Source organism: Oncorhynchus tshawytscha, linkage group LG24 (assembly GCF_018296145.1).
Source record: "Oncorhynchus tshawytscha isolate Ot180627B linkage group LG24, Otsh_v2.0, whole genome shotgun sequence".
Classification (NCBI taxonomy): domain Eukaryota; kingdom Metazoa; phylum Chordata; class Actinopteri; order Salmoniformes; family Salmonidae; genus Oncorhynchus; species Oncorhynchus tshawytscha.
The window spans coordinates 2736429-2761473 of NC_056452.1; the positions used below are offsets into that span (position 1 = coordinate 2736429).

At 44.4% G+C, this 25045-nt stretch overlaps 1 protein-coding gene across 1 annotated transcript; it reads left to right on the forward strand.

Annotated features, from left to right (window-relative positions):
- Positions 1–24774, forward strand: LOC112223273 (potassium voltage-gated channel subfamily H member 6). Its single transcript, XM_042305200.1, has 11 exons — positions 1–141; positions 14052–14492; positions 14949–15342; positions 15539–15738; positions 16176–16428; positions 17317–17510; positions 17694–17805; positions 17895–18155; positions 18294–18483; positions 20125–20317; positions 23729–24774. Exons 1-11 carry the CDS (start codon positions 1–3, stop codon positions 24011–24013), a joined length of 2664 nt encoding a protein of 887 aa, XP_042161134.1. The 3' UTR covers positions 24014–24774.
- The last annotated feature ends 271 nt before the right edge of the window (positions 24775–25045 follow it).

A 25045-nucleotide genomic window follows, 5' to 3' on the forward strand; every position in this document is an offset into this window, starting at 1 on the left:
ATGAAGACTTGGGGAACAGCCAACCGGGCCCCCCCTCCCTTCAAACCTGACATGCTGTCCCCCCCGGCCTCCAGGGTGGAGCTCCTTGCCCCAGCTAAGGTGAAGGAGCACACACAGAACGTCACAGACAAGGTCACACAGGTAGGGTGGTGTGTGTGTATACATAAGAATAGTATAAAAATGTATACAGTGTATTCACACCCCTTTTCCACATTTTGTGTTACAGTCTGAATTCAAATTGATTCAATGTAGATTTTGTGTCACTGGCCTACACACAATACCCAATAATGTCAAAGTGGAATTATGTTCATTAAAAAAATGTCAAGCTGAAATGTCTTGATTCAGTAAGTAGTCATCCCCTTTGTTATACGGCAAGCCTAAATAAGTTCAGGAGTAAACATTTGCTTAACAAGTCGCATAATAAGTTGCCTGGACTCTCTGTGTGCAAGTAATGTTTAACATGATTTTTGAATGACTTCCTCCTCTCTGTACCCCACACATACAATTATCTATAAAGTCCCTCAGTTAAGCAGTGAATTTCAAACGCAGATTCAACCATAATGACAAGGGAGGTTTTCCAATGCCTCGCAAAGAAGGGCACCTATTGGTAGATGGGTAAAAAAAAATACATTGCCCTTTGAGCATTTTGAAGTTAATAATTACACTTTGGATGGTGTATCAATGCACCCAGCCACTGCAAAGATACAGATGTCCTTCCTAACTCAGCTGCCATAGAGGAAGGAAAATTACATAAGGATGCAGTCAATGATATAGAGTACAGTATATACGTATGCATATGAGATGAATAATGTAGGGTAAGTAACATTATATAAGGTAGCATTGTTTATATATTTACATCATTTCCCATCAATTCCCATTATTAAAGTGGCTGGAGTTCAGTCAGTGTCATTGTCAGTGTGTTGGCAGCAGCCACTCAATGTTAGTGGTGGCTGTTTAACAGTCTGATGGCCTTGAGATAGAAGCTGTTTTTCAGTCTCTCGGTCCCAGCTTTGATGCACCTGTACTGACCTCGCCTTCTGGATGATAGCGGGGTGAACAGGCAGTGGCTCGGGTGGTTGATGTCCTTGATGATCTTTATGGCCTTCCTGTAACATCGGGTGGTGTAGGTGTCCTGGAGGGCAGGTAGTTTGCCCCCGGTGATGCGTTGTGCAGACCTCACTACCCTCTGGAGAGCCTTACGGTTGAGGGCGGAGCAGTTGCCGTACCAGGCGGTGATACAGCCCGCCAGGATGCTCTCGATTGTGCATCTGTAGAAGTTTGTGAGTGCTTTTGGTGACAAGCCGAATTTCTTCAGCCTCCTGAGGTTGAAGAGGCGCTGCTGCGCCTTCTTCACGATGCTGTCTGTGTGAGTGGACCAATTCAGTTTGTCTGTGATGTGTATGCCGAGGAACTTAAAACTTGCTACCCTCTCCACTACTGTTCCATCGATGTGGATAGGGGGTGTTCCCTCTGCTGTTTCCTGAAGTCCACAATCATCTCCTTAGTTTTGTTGACGTTGAGTGTGAGGTTATTTTCCTGACACCACACTCCGAGGGCCCTCACCTCCTCCCTGTAGGCCGTCTCGTCGTTGTTGGTAATCAAGCCTACCACTGTTGTGTCGTCCGCAAACTTGATGATTGAGTTGGAGGCGTGCGTGGCCACGCAGTCGTGGGTGAACAGGGAGTACAGGAGAGGGCTCAGAACGCACCCTTGTGGGGCCCCAGTGTTGAGGATCAGCGGGGAGGAGATGTTGTTGCCTACCCTCACCACCTGGGGGCGGCCCGTCAGGAAGTCCAGTACCCAGTTGCACAGGGCGGGGTCGAGACCCAGGGTCTCGAGCTTGATGACGAGCTTGGAGGGTACTATGGTGTTGAATGCCGAGCTGTAGTCGATGAACAGCATTCTCACATAGGTATTCCTCTTGTCCAGATGGGTTAGGGCAGTGTGCAGTGTGGTTGAGATTGCATCGTCTGTGGACCTATTTGGGCGGTAAGCAAATTGGAGTGGGTCTAGGGTGTCAGGTAGGGTGGAGGTGATATGGTCCTTGACTAGTCTCTCAAAGCACTTCATGATGACGGAAGTGAGTGCTACGGGGCGGTAGTCGTTTAGCTCAGTTACCTTAGCTTTCTTGGGAACAGGAACAATGGTGGCCCTCTTGAAGCATGTGGGAACAGCAGACTGGTATAGGGATTGATTGAATATGTCCGTAAACGCATGGTGGGGGCTGCATCATGTTATGGGTATGCTTGTAATCGGCAAGGACTAGGGAGTGTTTTGGGATAAAAATAAATGGTATAGAGCTAAGCACAGACAAAATCCAATAGAAGAAAACCTGGTATGCCTGGTATGGCATGACAACTGCTCGCTCGGCCTCCGACCGCAAGGCACTACAGAGGGTAGTGCGTACGGCCCAGTACTTCACCGGGGCCAAGCTTCCTGCCATCAAGGACCTCTATTCCAGGTGGTGTCAGAGGAAGGAACTAAAAATTGTCAGACTCCAGCCACCCTAGTCATAGACTGCTACAGCATGGCAAGCGGTACCGGAGTGCAAAGTCTCGGTCCAAGAGGCTTCTACTAAAACAGCCATTTTAAACCATTTTATTCGCCAGTCTGAGACAAGGCTTTTTCTTTGCAACTCTGCCTAGAAGGCCAGCATCCAGTTGCCTCCAGTTGTGAGGCGTCTGTTTCTCAAACTAGACACTCTGATGTACTTGTCCTCTTGCTCAGTTGTGCACCGGGGCCTCCCACTCCTCTTTATATTCTGGTTAGAGCCAGTTTGCGCTGTTCTGTGAATGGAGTAGTACACATCATTGTACAAGATCTTTCTTGGCAATTTCTCGCATGGAATAGCCTTCATTTCTCAGAACAAGAATAGACTGACGAGTTTCTGAAGAAAGTTATTTGTTTCTAGCCATTTTGAGCCTGTAATCAAACCCATAAATGCTGATGCTCCAGATACTCAACTAGTCTAAATAAGTTTTATTGCTTCTTTAATCAGAACAACAGCTTTCAGCTGTGCTAACATAATTGCAAACAGGCTTTCTAATGGTCAATTAGCCTTTTAAAATTATAAACTTGGATTAGCTAACACAACGTGCCATTGGAACACAGGAGCGATGGTTGATGATAATGGGCCTCTGTACGCCTATGTAGATATTCCATAAAAAATCTGCCGTTTCCAGCTACAATAGTCATTTATAACATTAATGTATACACTGTATTTCTGATCAATTTGATGTTATTTTAATGGACAAAAGCTAAGTTGTGACCCCAGACTTTTGAATGGTAGTGTATATGTATATTATATTTAAGCATATTATATTTAAGTATTCCTCAGGATTCAGTCTCGCTGTGTTTGTATATCTCAGATAGCAACATTTGAGTTGGCTTATCAGAGTTTGGTATTGTGAGACAGCGTAAGCACTTGGAATTATTGTCATCATGAACATCTTAATTCCATATGATGTCACACATAGCAGTCAATTCGTCTAGTTAGACATATCATATTTCATCATGTCAATAGTAGGCATCATTTCCACTATAGGGACAGGGGAATAGTGTAGAAATGTAGAAACTAGTGTAGAAATGCCATAAATTAGCATAGAAAGGCAAAACAGGGGAAGGTCTCCACCTCTCCACACACACATTTCTAATCAAAGTTACACAACTTGCATAGAGCTGTCTCCGATCGCTCACTGAATTTATATGCTCAATGTGGTGCTTTGTTGGTGTTTTGAGATTTGTCCTCTAACCCGTGACTCATACTGACTTGGCACCCTACAGGGAAATCATCGATGCCTGGTATCAGTATTAGGGCACGTGGAAGGCAATGTGGTTGACCCGCTAGTGGAAAAATCACTACGGGGGTTGAATAGATGTTATGTCTCCTGGGTGTGGAGAATGGCTGGCTGCCACTGTCCAATCCATGCCTGCTGGAGCCCCAGGGACAGTATCCTGGTCCAGTGCCATGGTATAATGTGTGTTTGATATCAGTGAAGGACAACAGGGTGTAGTTTTGTACTGTGCAGTCTATAATGCATGTATGGGACCCATGGCCATGACTGTTGACCTTTCTGTCAAAAGGTGCTTAGCACATTCAATTGAATCCAATTGAAATGGACATCAACTTAAAGGCTTCATAGAGCATTCATTGTCTTCATGAGCCCTATATACAGTACCAGTCAAACGTTTGGAGACACCTACACATTCCAGGGTTTTTATTTATTTTTTACTATTTTCTACATTGTAGAATAATAGTGAAGACTTAACTATGAAATAACATATTGGATCATGTAGTAACCCAAAAACTGTTAAAACAATATGTTTTATATTCTTTAAAGTAACCTTGATGACAGCTTTGCACACTCTTGGCATTCTCTCAACCAGCTTCATGAGGAATGCTTTTCCAACAGTCTTGAAGGAGTTCCCACATATGCTGAGCACTTGTTGGCTGCTTTTCCTTCACTCTCTGGTCCAAATCATATCAGTTGGGTTGGGTGATTGTGGAGGCCAGGCCATCTGATGCAGCACTCCATCAATCTCCTTCTTGGTCAAATAACCCTTACACAGCCTGGAGGTGTGTTTTGGGTCATTGTCCTGTTAAAAAACAAATGATAGTCCCATTAAGCGCAAACCAGATGGGATGGCATATTGCTGCAGAATTCTTTGGTAGCCATGCTGGTTAAGTGTGCCATGAAATCTAAATAAATCACAGACAATGTCACCAGCAAAGCACCATCACAACTCCTCCTCCATGCTTCACGGCGGGAACCACATGAAGAGATCCTCCGTTCACCAACTCTGCATCTCACAAAGACACAGCGGTTGGAATCAAAAATCTCAAATTTGGACTCATCAGACCAAAGGACAGATTTCCACTGGTCTAATATCCATTGCTTGTGTTTCTTGGCCCAAGCAAGTCTCTTCTTATTATTGGTGTACTTTAGTAGTGGTTCAGTGAAGTAGTCTCCTCTGAACAGTTGATGTTGAGATGTCTGTTACTTGAACTCTGTGAAGCATTTATTTGGGCTGCAATTTATGAGGCTGGTAACTCTAATGAATTTATCCTCTGTAGTTGAGGTAACTCTGGGTCTTCCTTTTCTGTGGCGTCCTCATGAGAGCCAGTTTCATCCTAGCGCTTGATGGTTTTTGCGACTGCACTCAAAGAAACTTTCAAAGTTCTTAATATGTTCCGTATTGACTGACCTTCATGTCTTAAAGTAAGAATGGACTGTTGTTTCCCTTTGTTTATTTGAGCTGTTCTTGCCATAATATGGACTTGGTCTTTTACCAAATAAGGCTATGTTCTGTATACCAACCCTACCTTTGTCACAACACAACCGATTGGCTCAAATGCATTAAGGAAAGAAATTCCACAAGTTAACATTTAACAAGGCACACCTGTTCATTTTGATTTGTTTAACACTTTTTTGGTTACTACATGATTCCATATGTGTTATTTCATAGATTTGATGTCTTCACTGTTATTCTACAATGTAGGAAACAGTCCAAATAAATAAAAACCCTGGAATGAGTAGGTGTGTCAACTTTTGACTGGTACTGTATATTGAACAAAAATTTTAAACAATATACAATCAGAATCGCCATCATAATCATTGTTATGTACAGAGAATTAAGTCAAAACCACAAGTCCAAATCCCCATCTCCATCCAAGGCTTAGGAAAGGGACCATTTCAGCAAGCTAGCCTAGCGACGCAGAACATCAACACAAGCAGATCAGAGATGGACACGTTTTTCTGACAATGATGACATTTGCTCAAAGATGTGATTTGATTGGTGTGAAGCCAAATCCAAACCGTTGTTTTACTGCTCCAGGACGACCCACAGTTGAGCACAGCTCAACTCTAATTGTCTAATTATTTGATTTTTTTTATATAAAGGGAGGCCAAATGCTTGCTGGAATCTATCAAACGCTACGGCGGAAACATGTCATAATCTTTTGTTCCAGACAGCATCAGATACATGGCCTACACAGACAGGGGCGCTCTGATGATTTCTCCTGTGAGATTCAGCCACACAGACAAAATGAATTATTTCATCATTTTTATTGGTGAAATAATTGGGAAAGCCTGCCTCCCCTTGGCATCCATGAATGCACACTGCTACCGCAAGCCTGACTATATGTGATAAAGTGAAAATCTGAGGCTTACACCAACCCGCAAATATTTTTTACATTTTATTTGACCAGATAAGTTGACGAAGAACACATTCTCATTTACTGCAACAACCTGGGGAATAGTTACAGGGGAGAGGAGGGGGGATGAAAGAGCCAATTGTAAGCTGGGGATGATTAGGTAACCGTGATGGTTAGAGGGCCAGATTGGGAATTTTGCCAGGACACCGGGGTTAACACCCCTACTCTTATGGTAAGTGTCATGGGATCTTTAGTGACCACAGAGAGTCAAGACACCTGTTTAACATTTTTTTAAAAGAGACAAAGACGGCACCCTACATAGGGCAACGTCCCCAATCACAGCCCTGGGGGAATGGGATATTTATATATTATTCTTTTTTGTTGACCAGTGGAAAGGGTGCCTCCTACTGGCCACCACCACTTCCAGCAGCATTTGGTCTCACATCCAGGACCAACCCTGCTTAGCTTCAAAAGCAAGCCAGCAGTAGGATGCAGGATGGTATGCTGCTGGCTTATAGAAATTGTGCTGTAGGCTACAGTCAGAGACATCAGATTTTCTGGGGACAAGGTACAGAATTTTTGGGGGCCTAATTTAGATATGTTTCTGCTTATATAATGAACATAAATACAGTTGAAGTCTGAAGTTTACCTACACCTTAGCCAAATACATTGAAACTCAGTTTTTCATAATTCTTGACATTTAAACCTAATAAAAATTCCCTGTCTTAGGATAACCCTTTTATTTTAAGAATGTGAAATGTCAGAATAATAATAGAGAATTATTTATTTTTTATATTTTATTTATTTCATCACATTCCCAGTGGGTCAGAAGTTTACATACACTCAATTAGTATTTGGTAGCATTGCCTTTAAATTGTTTAACTTGGGTCAAAAGTTGCAGGTAGACTTCCACAAGCTTCCCACAATGAGTTGGGGGAATTTTGGCCCATTCCTCCTGACAGAGCTGGTGTAACTGAGTCAGTTTTGTAGGCCTCCTTGCTAGCACACGCTTTTTCAGTTCTGGCCACAAATCTTCTATAGGACTGAGGTCAGGGCTTTGTGATGCCACTCCAATACATTGACTTTGCTGTCCTTAAGCCATTTTGCCACAACTTTGGAAGTATGCTTGGGGTCATTGTCCATTTGGAAGACCCATTTGCAACCAAGCTTTACATTCCTGACTAATGTCTTGAGATGTTGCTTCAATATATCCACATCATTTTCCTGCCTCATGACGCCATCCATTTTGTGAAGTGCACCAGTCCCTCCTGCAGCAAAGCACCCTCACAACATGATGCTGCCACCCCCGTGCTTCACGGTTGGGATGGTGTTCTTCGACTTGCAAGCCTCCCCCTTTTCCCCCCAAACATAATAATGGTCATTATGGCCAAACAGTTATATTTTTGTTTCATCAGACCAGAGAACATTTCTCTAAAAAGTATGATCCTTGTCCCCATGTGCAGATACAAACCATAGTCTGGCTTTTTTATGGCGGTTTTAGAGCAGTGGCTTCTTCCTTGCTGAGCGGCCTTTCGGGTTATGTCGTTAATAGGACTCGTTTTACTGTGGATATAGATACTTTGGTACCTGTTTCCTCCAGCATCTTCACACGGTCCTTTGCTGTTGTTCTGGGATTGATTTGCACTTTTCGCACCAAAGTAAGTAAATCTCTACTCCTTCCTGAGTAGTATGACGGCTACATGGTCACATGGTGTTTATACTTCCGTGCTATTGTTTGTACAGAGGAATGTGGTACCTTCAGGCGTTTGGAAATTGCTCCGAAGGATGAACCAGACTTGTGGAGGTCCACAATTTTTTTGTTGAGGTCTTGGCTGATTTATTTTGATTTTCCCATGATGTCAATCAAAGAGGCACTGAGTTTGAAGGTAGGCCTTGAAATACATCCACATGACTGTGCAGGGACGCAGCCATGGGTGGGCCTGGGAGGACATAGACTGGGCCTTGCTCCGCAGTGGGTGGGCCTATCAGAATGAGTTTTCCCCCACGAACAGGCTTTATTACAGACAGAAATACTCCTCAGTTTCATCAGCTATCCAGGTGGCTGGTCTCAGATGATCTTGCAGGTGAAGATTTCGGATGTGGAGATCATGGGGTGGCGTGTTTGAACATGGTCGGCAGATGTGAGGCCGGTTGGATGTACTGCCAAATTCTCTAAAACGACATTCAATTCTCTGGCAACAGCTCTGGTGGACATTCCTGCAGTCAGCATGCCAAATACATCTGTTGAATTGTGTTGCGCCTTAGTTGGTGGGGGTTCTTACAGGACTGCCCAACTGAAACTTTTTGGATTTGAAAGGACAGCCGGTGCATTCACTTAAATTGAGATATTAAAATGTTTCAGTTAAGTGCCTGCACCTGCTGTCCTTTCAATTTCAATTCCAAAAGTTCAGTTGTGCAGTTAGGGTCCTGCAAGAACCCCCCCCCCCAACTAAGGCAGTTCCTCAATGAATCCCACCTCCTATGGTGTTCTTGGAAGAACCTTTCTGGGGCTATTTTCAGTGACAAGAACGTTGAGGACCTTAGATCTTAGAATAACATTTGTTGAACCCCTAATTTGTAGAGTGTAGGAGACTAATAAACCCTTGCCTACCAGAATAATGTCATAAATGATATTAATGAATGCTTCAATTTAGTTAACATCAGAAAAAACTTTATGTCATCTCTGCTTCTTTCATGGAGCAAAGACATTTAGGGACCAGGGAGAAAATGCAACAAATAACAACAAAAAAATATGAAACAGGAAGCCGTGAAAATGACATGTTTCTAATAAAATATGCATCTAGGCCCAACTGAAATCTTATGTGGTTAAAATACTATTAGCTTTTATGATGCTGATAAAGATATATACATCTTTAGAGGTGCTAACTGTGCATTCTTATTCTCTGAAGATGCTGAATGAAATATACATTTCTCCACTCTTGTTCCCGAGTCAAAATTTTTACATTTGGTGTATCATTTTACTGCAAGAAATAGTTAATTCTGCAGGAGTTCATATTAAGGATAGGTTATAGACATGCAGTCAGTGTCCAGATTTCAGTTTCCATTTAACCCATTTGACCAGTAGGCTAAAGTTACCGTGGCGTGCCTTAGGCCTATTTGAAGTCCCCATCTTGTGACAGTCGAATGTGTATAGTGCCTCACAATCATCACACATACTGTAACATAGGCATTGCTATCATCCTCTATTTCCATTACGCCAAATCTTTCTCAAACCTTACTTTTCTGGCCCTCCCTTTTCTTTATTTTCAACTCTCCATTTCACAGCTTTTCCCTTACTGAATTAAACTCAAACATTGTCCTTTTTGCTTCATTGGATCAAGGTTAACTTTTTCTGACGGTTCCTAAAAGCGTTTAGCGATTGGCATGTAAGGCTATTTGGCACATGTAAAGTTAGGCCTTAAAGCTTATGCAGTAATGCTAGATAGCCTAAAAATAATGAAAGAAAAAACAAAATGATGGAGAATTTTTTTCATGTATTGTTTTCTTTTTATTCATCCTGCCCAGCACTCTCTTCATCCACACAATAATATTTCATGACCCTAAACCCACCGGCCCGCCAAACTGGTCTGAGTATTTTGTATTATTCTGTATGTAAATCCGGGACACTCCATTTAGTAGGGTATGTATTCATTTGTGGATGTCCATCACCGATTTATTATGACATGTTACAAATTACAATTCATATTATATGTTATGAGTTTGCAAAACGTACAATGATTTGTAATTTGCTAAATTATGATAAGTTATGAATTCTAGCTAGCTGGCTAACATTAGCTGGGTTGGAGTTAGGGTTAAGTTTATCAATTAGATTAAAGAGTTAAGGCTTGGGTTAGCTAAAAGAGTTAGGGTTAGCTAACATGCTAAGTAGTGGCAAAGTAACTAAAAAAGTAGTAAGTAGTTAAAGTTGCTAATTGACTAAAATGCTAAAGTTCTCCGTGATGCGATTCAAAGTCAACCTTTGGGTTTCTAGACGTCGAATTTAATTTATTTTGGGTAACAGACATATACAACAAAATGTACAATGTGGACCCACAGGATATCACTTGACTGCATTAATTAAAACGCTGGTTTCCAAAGTGGTGCCCAATGGTAAAAACAATAACATAATGATTAAAAGGCAAGACCATTTTACAAACAACCATAAATACATTATTCACTGCACGTTTCCCTAACCTTAAATCAACCATATTTTTATTTATTTCACCTTTATTTAACTAGGTAGGCTAGTTGAGAACAAGTTCTCATTTACAACTGCGATCTGGCCAAGATAAAGCATAGCAGTGTGAACAGACAACAACACAGAGTTACACATGGAGTAAACAATAAACAAATCAATAACACAGTAGAAAAAGAAAGAAAGAGTCTATATACATTGTGTGCAAAAGGCATGAGGTAGGCATATTCATTTCACATTTAAACAATCTATTTATTTCATATACCTATCATTCAAATAAATACACCTGACCAGCAGTAGGGGGCACAAGGGGCAGTGGAGTTGTTTCTCTTACTTAGACAACCTTGTCCCAATTAAAACCTTTGCCTGCTTTTTTAAAGCTATTTCTACTTGCTTGATCTCCCGGGGATGCTATTCCATAGACAAATGCCTGTACAGAAAAACGTGCTCCATGCAGTACTGTTTACTCTTGGGATTTCACAAGACATAACACTAGCTCTGGTATTGTAACTGTGTTGGTTATAGACCATATCAATATGTTTTTTCATATAACCTGGGACACTATCATTTAAGATGTCAAACATATGATTAAGTTTAAAGGTCCACTCTAGACTCTAAAGGCAACAAGCCCACCTCCTGTAACTCCTGTACCCCTATGTGGGTCCTAGGGGGGGACATTCAGTATATACCTGAACATTATTTTTGCATGACCTGAATTCTCTTTTCCAGCTTTTTTGATAGCCCACTATACCAAGCAGAGTAGACATAATCAAAATGACACTGGTTGAAACTAACAGTTTCTTAACTTTGATGTCAACATATCTAGGGTTATGACATAGAAATGTACATTTGTAAGTAAGTAACCATCTGTCTTATGTAACCATACCAAACGTATCAAGTCATACTAATTTGAGTGCCGGATTTATGTTTACTATGTTACTATGTCTAGTCTGAGTCCAGGCTGGGCCCGCAGTTAAACCGTTGGGACAGTGGGTTATGAGTCAACCCGAACATCACTAATCAGTATTGTGTGTTTGTCGGGGTGCGGCACTCAAGAGAGGCAGGACCACATGCTGCTTTGAACAACAGTTTATGCAAATTAGTCAGTTCACAGACGTCCACCGGATGGGCGAGTATTTGAGGACTAGAGTCAGTTTGTAAACACAGGTGTTCCCTCCCGATCTCACGCCTGATTGATTATGAACATAATCACAGACAAGGTTATCAGACAGCAAGATCCCTTATTCCTCTCCAACTATAAATGTGAAAGGGAGAAAATACCTTACAGCTAGCTATCTGTTGTCTTTTCTATGTGATCTGGAGTTCATCAGCGACACTATTGCTATGCTGGGGTTGTGATAGACAATAGTTGACTACTTTGTCCATAAGAGCTGGTCTGGGTGGCTTTGTTAAGGCGGTAAATTAGTTAATAGACCAAAAAGAAAGAGTTCCAAAACTCTGCAAATAAAAACTAGTTTTCCCCTCCCCACTCAGACCACTGACAGTCCTAGCAAAATTCTTGCTTGAGAAATTGCTCTTTGCTAAGAAGCTATTGTTTCTTTTTGACCATTTTATTTGAAAAACAATCACAGTAAGGTACTTAATTGTTACCCAGAAAAAATTTGATATTGAGATAAAAACAGCTGCATTAGACCTTTAAAGGACAATATTTATTTTGTAATATATATTTACATTTATTTTGACGCTGAAAGTGGGCTAGGAGAAACTGTAATCCAGTGTTGGTTTAAACCACCAACTTCAACTAACTTCAGCCATGGCTAACCAAAAACACAATAGGATAAAATGGGGAAACAATTACAGAAGATATTTACAAATCCGAACCACAGATTTGTTTTTCTTACGCAGATTACTACGTTCAAGGTAAGATTAAACATTTTAAGTAACAAGTAAAAAATTAAAATAAAAACTTGTCCTTTAAGAACTGTTGTTTTTGTGTGTGTTTGTTATGTAGTACATGGTGGAGGAAGTGCATGAATATATATTTGAATGTTTTTGAATAGTGAATACAATAGACAGAAATGTACATCAATGTGAGTATAAATGAGCCTATTTCAATCTCACCCTCTATGTAACATGTTATGTACAGTCCCTTTAGAAAGTATTTATACCACTTGATTTACAGCTGTGTCTTTCTGGGTAAGTCGCTAAGAGCTTTCCACACTTGGATTGGGCAACATTTGGCTATTTATTATTTAAAAAAATATTCAAGCTCCGTCAAATTGGTTGTTGATCATTGCTAGAGAACCATTTTCAGGTCTTGCCGTAGATTTAAGTCCAAACTGTAACCTGGCCACTCAGAAACATTCACGGTCTTCTTGGTAAGCAACTCGTGTAGATTTGGCCTTGTGTTTTAAGTTATTGTCCTACTGATGGAATTTTTATCCTCAAAACTCAAATCCTTAACGATACAAGCATACCCATAAGATGATGCAGCCACCATTATGCTTGAAAATATGGAGAGTGATACTCAGTAATGTGTTGTATTGGTTTGCCTCAAACATAACACTTTCTATCCAGGACAAAGTTAATTGCGTAGCAATTTTCTTTGGCAGTATTATATGCTGACCACACAGCTGACGTCTCGTGTGCTGCAAAATACATTTTCACATACATGTTATTCAATCATTGCACCCCCACTGCTCACGCGCGTCTGTATAGCCAGGCGCTAAAATAGAACTTGGTTGGAAAAAAATCAACATACACGGGATGGCGATCTGGTCAGCATGTTACTTTAGTGCCTTTTGCAAACAGGATGCATGTGTTTGAATATTTCTATTCTGTACAGGCTTCCTTCTTTTCATTCTTCTAATTAGGTTAATATTGTGGAGTAACTGCAATGTTGTTGATCCATCCTCAGTTTTCTCATATCACAGCCATTAACCTCTAACGGTTTTAAATTCACCATTGGCCTCGGTGAAATCCCTGAGCTTTTTCCTCTTCAGCAACTGAGTTAGTGACTGGATACTTTGGCAACTGCATCTTTGTAGTGACTGGATACACCATCCAAAGTGTAAATAATCTTCATCATGCTCAAAGGGGATATTCAATGTCTGCTTTTTTAAAACCTATTTACCAATAATAGGTACCCCTCTTTGCAAGATATTGGAAAACTGCCCTAGTCTTTGTGGTTGAAATTCACTGCTCGACCGAGAGACCTAGTTTATGGGGGTACAGAGATGGGGTAGTCATTAAACAAATCATGTTAAACACTTATTGCACACAAAGTGAGTCCATGCAACTTATGTGACTTCAGCAAAGTTTTACTCCTGAACTTATTTAGGCTTGCCATGACAAAGTGGTTGAATACTTATTGACTAGAAACATTTCAGTTTTTAACTTGTAAAAATTCCACTTTGACATTATGGGGTATTGTATGTAGGCCAGTGACCCCCCAATTATTATTTTTTTTTAAATCCATTTTAAATTCAGGATGTAACACAAAGCGTGGCAAAGATAACGGGGTGTGAATACTTTTTCAAGGCACCGTATCTGTTTACTGAGAAAAGCAATACATGGACATATACACAATCAATCAATAGGCTACAGAAGGTTGCACTAATTCAAATCGAATTAACAAAGTAATAAGTATTGGTTAGTAATTGGTGTGCAAGCACTTGCTGAATGCCTCTGGCACCACTCTATGCTAATGAAACTCTCAAATATAATTTGGATCTCTGTTAGGTTCTGTCTCTGGGTGCTGACGTCCTGCCGGAGTACAAAATTGAGGCCCCGGTCACCCACTCATGGACCATGCTGCACTACAGCCCCGTCAAAGCGGCGTGGGACTGGGTCATTCTCCTCCTGGTCCTCTACACAGCCCTCTTCACCCCCTACTCGGCCGCCTTCCTATTGGATGAGCGTGGGGACTCGCTGCGGCGGCGTTGTGGCTATACCTGCAATCCACTAAACATGGTGGACCTCATGGTGGATGTGCTGTTCATCGTGGATATCGGGATCAACTTTCGCACAACGTTCGTCAACCCCAACGACGAGGTGGTGACCCAGCCGTGGAAGATCGCTGTGCATTACCTCAAGGGGTGGTTTGCCATCGACCTGGTTGCCGCCCTACCCTTCGACCTGCTTATCTTCCGCTCAGGGTCTGACGAGGTGAGAATAATGCAAGTTGAGATGAATATTAACCCCTTTACTTGAAGCATTTTAGGCCTTTAATAAGAGATCAAAAGTGGGTTAATCTCTCAATGAGCCTGAATAAATACAAACCAGATAGGCATAAAATATTATAACCCTTATAAGACAATATAAAGGTTCAAGCTTATTTAGCGGACATGAGTTGGTCACATGGTCTCGTGATGAGGTAACCATGTCTGCAATTTAAAAAAATTCAGTTGCCATCAGTCCAAGAAAGAATTCCCTTTTGATCTAATGGTCAAGATGCTGGTTTCTCCCGTGGGAGAGCAGGTATCAGATCCCACTAGGGACAACAAGCATGAACATTTCCTGTGTTACTTATTTAAAACCAAATTTGCTAGTAACCTGTAGCCATTTCCCATCAATTCATTCTGCATCTTTTTTCCCATCTTCTCGCTACTATTCTCAATAAATGGCCACCTACTAAAGATGGCCACCTTGATTGGCCTGCTGAAAACAGCGCGGCTGCTTCGGCTGGTTCGTGTGGCGCGGAAGCTCGACCGCTACTCGGAGTACGGGGCCGCTGTCCTCTTCCTGCTCATGTGCACCTTTGTGCTCATCGCCCATTGGCTGGCCTGTATCTGGTACGCTGTTGGCTACGTGGAGAGGCCCTACACTGAAACGGGTTGGCTGGACAACCTGGCTGAGCAGCTGGGCAAGGCGTACAACGCAAGTGAACCTGGCTCGGGTCCGTCCGCTAAGGACTATTACATCACTGCACTCTACTTTACCTTCAGCAGCTTGACCAGTGTGGGCTTTGGGAACGTCTCCCCCAACACCAACTCAGAGAAGCTCTTCTCCATCTGTGTTATGGTTATTGGCTGTAAGTTCCTAAATGTTCAATTTACTCAGAAGAACATTCACAATCCATACACACTGCATTCAAAAGTAGTACATTTCATAAATACTTGTGTCAACAACTGCAAGATATTTTTATTATGTCACTTATACTGCATTATCAACGTGCAATTGTTGACATAAGCCTTTTTAAGCCCCATTGGCTCCTCCTCATCCTCCAGCTCTCATGTACGCCAGCATCTTTGGAAATGTGTCGGCCATCATCCAGCGCCTATACTCAGGGACGACGCGCTACCACACCCAGATGCTGCGGGTCAAGGAGTTTATCCGCTTCCACCAGATCCCCAGCGGGCTTCGCAACCGCCTGGAGGAGTACTTCCAGCACGCCTGGTCCTACACCAATGGCATTGACATGAATGCAGTGAGTAGAAAACCGGCCACCAAACTCGTAAGAAACACTTTCTTCGGTAACACTTTATGTAAAACCTGCAGGTATAATGCATTATGATGCAGTTATAATGCATTGTAAGACTTACCATGAGCATGTATGACCTCCTTATGTCTTATAATCCTGCCATCATGATCCTGACTAAATACCAGCCATTTTCAGTCAGTTAAGGTGTAGTACATTGAGAAATAACATATTATAAGCCTTAAGAAATTATAACGGCTATGTGCTTATAACATGTTATAAAGCATTATACCTGTAGACTATCTTCTGGTCAACAAATCTATTCAAATCCCCAAGGCATCCAGCGTAATAAACTGCAGTGCTGAAAACTCAGTTTACAGTGAGAATGCCCTATTGCAAAATTACTGATTTTGACATTTATGTTGAATTTCCATCTTCCTCCCAAGGTGCTGAAGGGTTTTCCAGAGTGCTTGCAGGCTGATATATGTCTGCACCTGAACCGCAGTCTGCTGCAAAACTGCAAGGCTTTCCGGGGGGGCAGCAAGGCCTGTCTGCGGGCTCTGGCAATGTGCTTCAAGACTGTGCATGCCCCACCAGGGGATACACTCATCCACTCTGGAGACATCCTCAACTCTCTCTTCTTCATCACTCGCGGTACCATCCAGGTCACTCATGATGATGTCGTGGTGGCCATACTGGGTAAGGAAGGCTATGAAATCTATTGTTCAGTTTGCTGCAGCTGGCGACTTGAACGAGCTGCAACAAACACTCAAACTGGACAGTTTTATCGCAATCTCTTCATTCACAGACTCAATCGTGGACACTTACTGACACTTGTGGCTGCTTGGCGTGATATTGTTGTCTCTCCTTTGTGCTGTTGTCTGTGCCCAATAATGTTTGTGCCATGTTGTGTGCTGCTACCATGCTGTGTTTTCGTGTTTCTGCCATGCTATGTTGTTGTCTTTAGGTCTCTCTTTATGTAGTGTTGTGTTCTCGTAGTGATGTGTGTTTTGTCCTATATTATTATTTTTTTAAATTCCATCCCCACGTCCCCGCAAGAAGCCTTTTGCCTTTTGGTAGTCCGTCATTGTAGATAATAATTTGTTCTTAACCTACTTGCCTAGTAAAATAAATACGTGTCAGATCTGCTGCATGGACTTTAGCTATATGTTAGTCATTGATGTCTTTCAAACTATTTTAGAAATGTAAATGTAGTTTCTGAAGATCATGCTCCTTCTCATGTCTATGGTTAACAGCAGAAAGAGGCTAAATGTTCTATTTAAGGTCTTTTCTGATTTTATTGAACAGATATAGAATGACAGTTGGGGAAGGATAGTGAAGTTGTCAAAGGGCCGTAGGCCAGACTCGAACCTATGCCGACACCATAGACGTTTGCTGGAGGCTGCGGCATTGCCACTAGACCAGCCAGGCCACAGCTAAATAGTTTCCTCTTAAACAGATGTGAATTATATACAGTAACTACATCCTATAGTTCGGAATTCTTTAAAATAACAGCCATCTGTGATGAGATAAGTGATGCCATCCCCCTTCATTTACTCTCACTGTCTCCCTTCCTCTATCCTGTAGGGAAGAATGACATCTTTGGGGAGCCAATCCACATGTATGCAGAGCCAGGCAAGTCCAACTCTGACGTGCGCGCCATCACTTACTGTGACCTGCACCGGATTCAGAGGGATGACCTGCTCGAAGTTCTAGACATTTATCCAGGCTTTGCCGACAACTTTTGGGCAAACTTGGAGTTCACCTTTGACCTAAGAGACGTAAGAAGAAAAACACACACACGTGGCTAAACTGAGAAAATTGACACATTTTTATTTGGGATATTTATGGTATTGGTGAACAAGATCCTTTTGGTTCACTGTGTCCAATGAAATGGGATTGTTGGCACTGTATCAGTGTATTGGGATGTGTTCAGTTTGTGTCTTGGTATTTCTGTATGTCAGGCTGACCAGGTCCCACCAATACTGTTGGCTGATGATTCTGGTGATGATTGTGGATACAGTCGTAGTAAGCCACGACACAGGGGACACTCCCTGGACTGTCGCAACGGTCCTGGTAAGTTAAGTTGATTAGTTGAATCAGGGTCTGTATGTATCAAGCGAGCTAGCTGTATGGACTTATTTTTTACATTCTACTTTGGACAGACGGCATGGACCAGGACGACCCGTACCCCTACCGCCAACGCCATGCGGTCCCACAGCCACACTGGGAGGAGGGCTGCAGCTGTGAGTCGCCTTGCTCCCAGTCCAGCGAAGACCTAAACAAGCCCCTAACCCAAGGGGGCAAGGTGGAGCTGTATCCTCCGGACGACGATTGGCTGGAATACTCCCCCTCAGTGGTGCAGCTGAAGCCCCCTAGTGGCGCCACAGTGGGCAGAGAGGCCCCCATGGACAGGGCTCAACCAGGTACAGTATGAGCAGTATGGTACCTCCATTTCAATTGTATGTTATGTAGCATTACTGGACCGGAGGGTTGCGGATTCAAAATCCCAAAAGAATCAAAAAGACATCAGTTGATCAACAACACTCTGTAAATGTTTCCAGCCACCTCTAACCTCTCACCGAACATGTCTGGGTATGTTCAATACTGGCCAGAGAGGCAGTCGGTCCAGTACTCCAACAGGCAGTGGCGCTCTTCTTCGGTTCGGACTTCATACCACCCGCCCCCGTTCACAGAGGAGAGGCCCAGTGACCTGGAGTCCCGACTGGAACTACTACAGTCACAGCTCAACAGGTGCGAGGAACAACACGCTTACTATTACAAAACTATTTTCAACAGTTGAGCCAGACAAACAATTGAGCCTGCACGTTTTAGCTTATTTTCAATTTACCTAGGGCTGATACCATCTGAAATAAAATGTTTCCTGAGCTGAAATATAAGATTCCAGAAATGTTCCATGTGCACAAAAAATATATATTTGGCTCACATTTTGTGCACTAATTTGTTTACATCCCTGTTAGTGAGAATTTCTCCTTTGCCAAGATAATCCAGCCAGCTGACAGGTGTGGCATTTCAAGAAACTGGTTAAACAGCATGATCATTACACAGTTGCTCCTTGTGCTGGGGACAATAAAAGCCAAAACACAATGCCACACATGTCTCAAGTTGAGGGAGCATGCAATTGGCATTCTGACTGCAGGAATGTCCACCAGACTGTTGCCAGAGAATTGAATGTTAATTTCTCTACCGTAAGCCACCTCCAATGTCTTTTAGAGAATTTGGCAGTATGTCCAACCGGTCTCACAACCGCAGACCATGTGTAACCACGCCAGCCCAGGTCCTCCACATCCTGCTTCTTCACCTTCTTCACCTAGCTGATAAAACTGTGGGTTTTGCACAACTGAAGAATCTGTCTCAGGGAAGCTACTTTGCGTGGTCGTCCTCACCAGGGTCTTGACCAGACTGCAGTTCGGCATCGTAACCGACTTCAGTGGGCAAATGCTCACCTTGGATGGCCACTGTCACGCTGGAGAAGTATACTCTTCATTAATGAATTTCAGTTTCACCTGTACCGGGCAGATGTCACAGATTAATGGCCTGTGTGGGTGAGCGATTTGCTGTTGTGAACAGTGACGCATGGTGGCGGTGGTGTTATGGTATGGGCAGGCATAAGCTACAGTCAATGAACAAAATTGCATTTTATCGATGGCAATTTGAATGCACAGAGATACCGTGATGATATCCCGAGGCCCATTGTTGTGCCATTTATCCGCCACCATCACCTCGTGTTTCAGCATGATAATGCACAGCTGACGTTGCAAGCAGCTGTATACAATTCCTGGAGCCTGAAAATGTCCCAGTTCTTCCATGGCCTGTATACGCACCAGACATGTCACCTATTGAGCACGTTTGGGATGTTCTGGTTCAATGTGTACAACAGCGTGTTCCAGTTCCTGCCAATATCTTGCAACTTTGCAGAGCCATTGAAGAGGAGTGGGACAACATTCCACAGGCCACAGTCAACTTTATGCAAAGGAGATGTAGCGCTATAGGAGACAAATGGTGGTCATACCAGATTCTGACTTGTTCGCTGATCCACACCCTTACTTTTTTTTTTTTTTAAGGTATGTGACCAATAGATACATATCTGTATTCTCAGTCATACAAAATCTGACTGATTTATGAACTGTAACTCTCAAAGGGACAATCGCCAATTCAAACAAAAGCAGTTCCTGTACCCCCACTCCCCACATTAACAAACTGGAGCTTATGGAGTTAGACTAACTTTGACAAGAGAGACATTCCAGTTATCTTGGAAGGTAGTTATCTGGAAGGTTATCTGGAAGGTCTTTAATGGCAACAGTGAATACATGGCTACTTAGTAATCCTCCTTTTCCTTCCCTCTTTCTGCCCCCTTTATCCCTCCATTACCAGACTGGAGATTCAAATGACTGCCGATATCAACGTCATCCTGCAGCTGCTCCAAAGGCAGATAACGCCGGTACCGCCCGCTTACAGCACTGTGTCAGCCATGGACTCACCTGGCCTATATGGGACGGGAGCGCCAGTGTTGCACACCATGTACCAGATCCCACCCATACAGATAGACAACCAAGCATCCACGCAGGTAGAAATTCTGATGGTGAACACAAAAACAAAATCTGTCAAAGCACCTGAAACATTCTGTAACGGTTTTCATATAGTGGTGATGAAGGAGAGTCGGACCAAACTGCAGCGTGTCGATTGCGATCCATGTTTAATATAACAAAGAAACACGAACTTACAAAAAACAATAAACGAAACCGAAACAGCCTATCTGGTGCAAACTAACAAAGAGTACACATAGGACACTAAGGACAATCACCCACGACAAACTCAAAGAATATGGCTGCCTAAATATGGTTCCCAATCAGAGACAACGATAAGCACCTGCCTCTGATTGAGAACCACTCCAGACAGCCATAGACCTTGCTAGACAACCCACTAAGCTACAATCCCAATACCACCACCAAAACCCCAAGACAAACACACCACAATTACAAAAACCCCATGCCACACCCTGGCCTGACCAAATACATAAAGATAAACACAAAATACTTTGACCAGGGCGTGACAGAACCCCCCCTAAGGTGCGGACTCCCGAACGCACCTCAAAACAATAGGGAGGGTCCGGGTGGGCGTCTGTCCATGGTGGCGGCTCCGGCGCGGGACGTGGACCCCACTCCTTTAATGTCTTAGTCCCCTCTCCCTTCGTCCCTGGATAGTCCACCCTCGCCGCCGACCATGGCCTAGTAGTCCTCACCCAGAACCCCACTGGACTGAGGAGCAGATCGGGACTGAAGGACAGCTCGGGACCGAGGCAGCTCGGGAGTGAGAGAAAGCTCGGGAGTGAGAGGAAGCTCAGGAGTGAGAGGAAGCTCAGGAGTGAGAGGAAGCTCAGGAGTGAGAGGAAGCTCAGGAGTGAGAGGAAGCTCAGGCAGGTAGATAGATCTACCAGCTCCTGGCTGGCTGGTGGTTTCAGCAGATCCTGGCTGACTGGCAGATCCTGGCTGACTGGCAGATCTGGAAGAGTCTGGTTGACTGGCAGATCTGGAAGAGTCTGGTTGACTGGCAGATCTGGAAGAGTCTGGTTGACTGGCAGATCTGGAAGAGTCTGGTTGACTGGCAGATCTGGAAGAGTCTGGTTGACTGGCAGATCTGGAAGAGTCAGGTTGACTGGCAGATCTGGAAGAGTCTGGTCTGGTTGACTGGCAGATCTGGAAGAGTCTGGTTGACTGGCAGATCTGGTAGAGTCTGGCTGACTGGCAGATCTGGAAGAGTCTGGCTGACTGGCAGATCTGGCGGCGCTGGGCAGACTGGCGGCGCTGGGCAGACTGGCGGCGCTGGGCAGACTGGCGGCGCTGGGCAGACTGGCGATGCTGGGCAGACTGGCGGCGCTGGGCAGACTGGCGGTGCTGGGCAGACTGGCGACGCTGGGCAGACTGGCGGTGCTGGGCAGACTGGCGGTGCTGGGCAGACTGGCGGTGCTGGGCCGACTGGCGGTGCTGGGCCGACTGGGGGCACTAGCTGCTCCATATAGCCTGACAGCTCTGGCGGCTTCTTACAGACTGACCGCTCTGGCGGCTCCGTGCTGACTGGCAGCTCCGTGCAGACTGACAGCTCCTTGCAGACTGGCAGCTCCATGCAGACTGGCAGCTCCATGCAGACTGGCAGCTCCATGCAGACTGGCAGCTCCATGCAGACTGGCCGCTCTATGCAGACTGGCCGCTCTATGCAGTCTGACAGCTCTGGCTGCTTCATGCAGACTGACAGCTCTGGCTGCTTCATGCAGACTGACAGCTCTGGCTGCTCCATGTAGACTGGCTGCTTCATGCAGACTGGCAGCTCGGGCTGCTTCATGTAGACTGACAGCTCTGGCTGCTCCATGCGGACTGACAGCTCTGGCTGCTCCATGCGGACTGACTGCTTCATGCAGACTGGCAGCTCGGGCTGCTTCATGTAGACTGACAGCTCTGGCTGCTCCATGCAGACTGACAGCTCTGACTGCTCCATGCAGACTGACAGCTCTGGCTGCGCTGAACAGGCGGGAGACTCCTGCAGCGCTGTGTCGGAGGAAGGCTCTGGCTGCGCTGAACAGGCGGGAGACTCCGGCAGCGCTGGAGATGAGGAAAGCTCTAACAGCGCTAGATAGGCGGGAGACTCCGGCAGCGCAGGAGAGGAGAAAGGCTCCGACAGTGCTGGAGAGGAGAAAGGCTCCGACAGCGCTGGAGAGGCGAGGCGCACTGTAGGCCTGATGCGCGGTGCTGGTACTGGTGGTACTGGACCGAGGACACGCACAGGAAGCCTGGTGCGGGGAGCTGCTACCGGAGGGCTGGGGTGTGGAGGTGGTACTGGATAGACCGGACCGTGCAGGCGCACTGGAGCTCTTGAGCACCGAGCCTGCCCAACCTTACCTGGCTCGATGCCCACTCTAGCCCGGCCGATACGAGGAGCTGGAATATACCGAACCTGGCTGTGCACCCGCACTGGAGACACCGTGCGCTCCACAGCATAACACGGTGCCTGCCCGGTCTCTCCAGCCCCCCAGTAAGCACAGGGAGTTTGCGCAGGTCTCCTACCTGGCATAGCCATACTCCCTGTGAGCCCCCAAGAAATTTTGGGGCTGACTCTCGGGCTTCCATCCGCTCTGCCGTGCTAGCTCCTCATAATGCCGCCTCTCTGCTTTTGCTGCCTCCAGCTCGGCTTTGGGGCGACAATAATCTCCAGGCTCATTCCAGGGTCCTTTACCGTCCAATTCCTCCTCCCATGTCCATTTCACCAGGTGGTGCAACCTCTCCCACTATTGCTGCTGCTGCCTCTGTTGCCTCTTCTCCTGTTGCTCCTTTGGGCGGCTACAGTCCCCTGGTTTAGCCCAGGGTCCTCTCCCGTCGAAGATCTCCTCCCATGACCAGAAATCCTTGTTGAGCATCTCCTTTTTCGGCTGCTCCTGCCTGTTGACACGCCGCTTGGTCCGTTGGTGGTGGGTGATTCTGTAACGGTTTTCATATAGTGGTGATGAAGGAGAGTCGGACCAAACTGCAGCGTGTCGATTGCGATCCATGTTTAATATAACAAAGAAACACAAACTTACAAAAAACAATAAACAAAACCGAAACAGCCTATCTGGTGCAAACTAACAAAGAGTACACATAGGACACTAAGGACAATCACCCACGACAAACTCAAAGAATATGGCTGCCTAAATATGGTTCCCAATCAGAGACAACGATAAGCACCTGCCTCTGATTGAGAACCACTCCAGACAGCCATAGACCTTGCTAGACAACCCACTAAGCTACAATCCCAATACCACCACCAAAACCCCAAGACAAACACACCACAATTACAAAAACCCCATGCCACACCCTGGCCTGACCAAATACATAAAGATAAACACAAAATACTTTGACCAGGGCGTGACACATTCACAGAAGCTGTGTTACTGCAGTTAAACCTCCAACCTGTGACTGAATACTCAACCTTGATTGTTTTGTTGTAGAGCTCTGCCCAGCCTGACCTCAAGTTACCCCTGAAATCCCAGGAGTCGCTGTCCAGCGGTATCCATCTGACTGTAGAGTCCGACGACACCATGTCCGTCACCCCGGAGATGGAGCCGACCGTGCCACTCTCCTCCCAGCCGATGGTCAAGTGGTCACTGTCTCTCATGGAAACGTCCAGACTAAGTGGCAGCCTCCGCTTCCCCTCGCTGCCCGAGAACCTGGACGCCTCAGGGCAGGCGGAGATCCAGAAACATCGCTCAGATCCTGTGCTTTCTGTGACCTGAGACCCCTGTCCCTAGTTCCCCAAACCTGAGATCCTACAGACTGCTTCCACTCATATACAGATTGCAAGATAGTAACAAAACATGTCTTTCCAGGCCCTGCCCTTTAACAGCCCCTAACCCCCTATGTACTGAGATCGGAGTAGGTGGATGAGCTTAAACAGCCGTTAAAGTCCTGCTAACTTTAGCCACCAGTAGCCAAAAAAATCTGAAATTGATGGGGACATGACATGCGGAACTGTACGAAAAAGGTTAAATCAGGTAACATCAAACCAAATAATGAGATGATTACAGTTGTTTTGGCCATGTTTATACAAGTACTGAATGCCCCCATCACTTTCATAGATTTTTTGCTAGCATCGGCTAGGGTTAGCTGAAGACTTTAATGGCTGTTCAGAGAAAACGAACCATGAATACGATTCTCATGGCTCATACAATACTTTCAGGGTGAAAAACCATCTAACATTAAGTTGGAAAACACTGAACTTCCCCTTTAAGTGCCTAGGGGTGGGGGTTGAGGTTGTTTATGGAAAGGCTGAATTCCATGTCACCCCCTTCCCCTTGTCCTTCCATTTGCGCATTCACGCGCTCCTCCGACATATGCAAATGTCCCAAAGCAGAGGGAGTGAAAATTAGTGGGTGTAGGGGCTAATTAGACCCTCCAATAGCCACTTCAAATCAAATGTATATGTCACATACATGTTTAGCAGATGTTATTGTGGGTGTAGCGAAATGCTTGTTTCTAGCTCCAACAGTGCAGTAATATCTAACAATATACACAATCTAAAGTAAAGGAATGGAATTAAGACTAAATAAATATTTGGACGAGCAACATCGACTAAGATACAGTAGAATAGGATAGAATACAGTATATACAAATATGAGATGAGTAATGCAAAATATATAAACATTAAAGTGACTAGTGTTCCATTATTTAACTGGCCAGTGATTTCAAGTCTATGTATATAGGGCAGCAGCCTCTAATGTGCTAGTGATGGCTATTTAACAGTCTGATGGCCTTTAGATAGCTGTTTT

What these genes read in the sequence shown, in the direction of transcription:
- LOC112223273 (XM_042305200.1), top strand. Translation starts at nt 1, where the DNA reads ATGAAGACTTGGGGAACAGCCAACCGGGCCCCCCCTCCCTTCAAACCT. An exon ending in CTGTGTTATGGTTATTGGCT is followed by an intron (nt 15,343 to 15,538) that starts GTAAGTTCCTAA and finishes CTCATCCTCCAG; the next exon opens with CTCTCATGTACGCCAGCATC. An exon ending in ACAACCAAGCATCCACGCAG is followed by an intron (nt 20,318 to 23,728) that starts GTAGAAATTCTG and finishes GTTTTGTTGTAG; the next exon opens with AGCTCTGCCCAGCCTGACCT.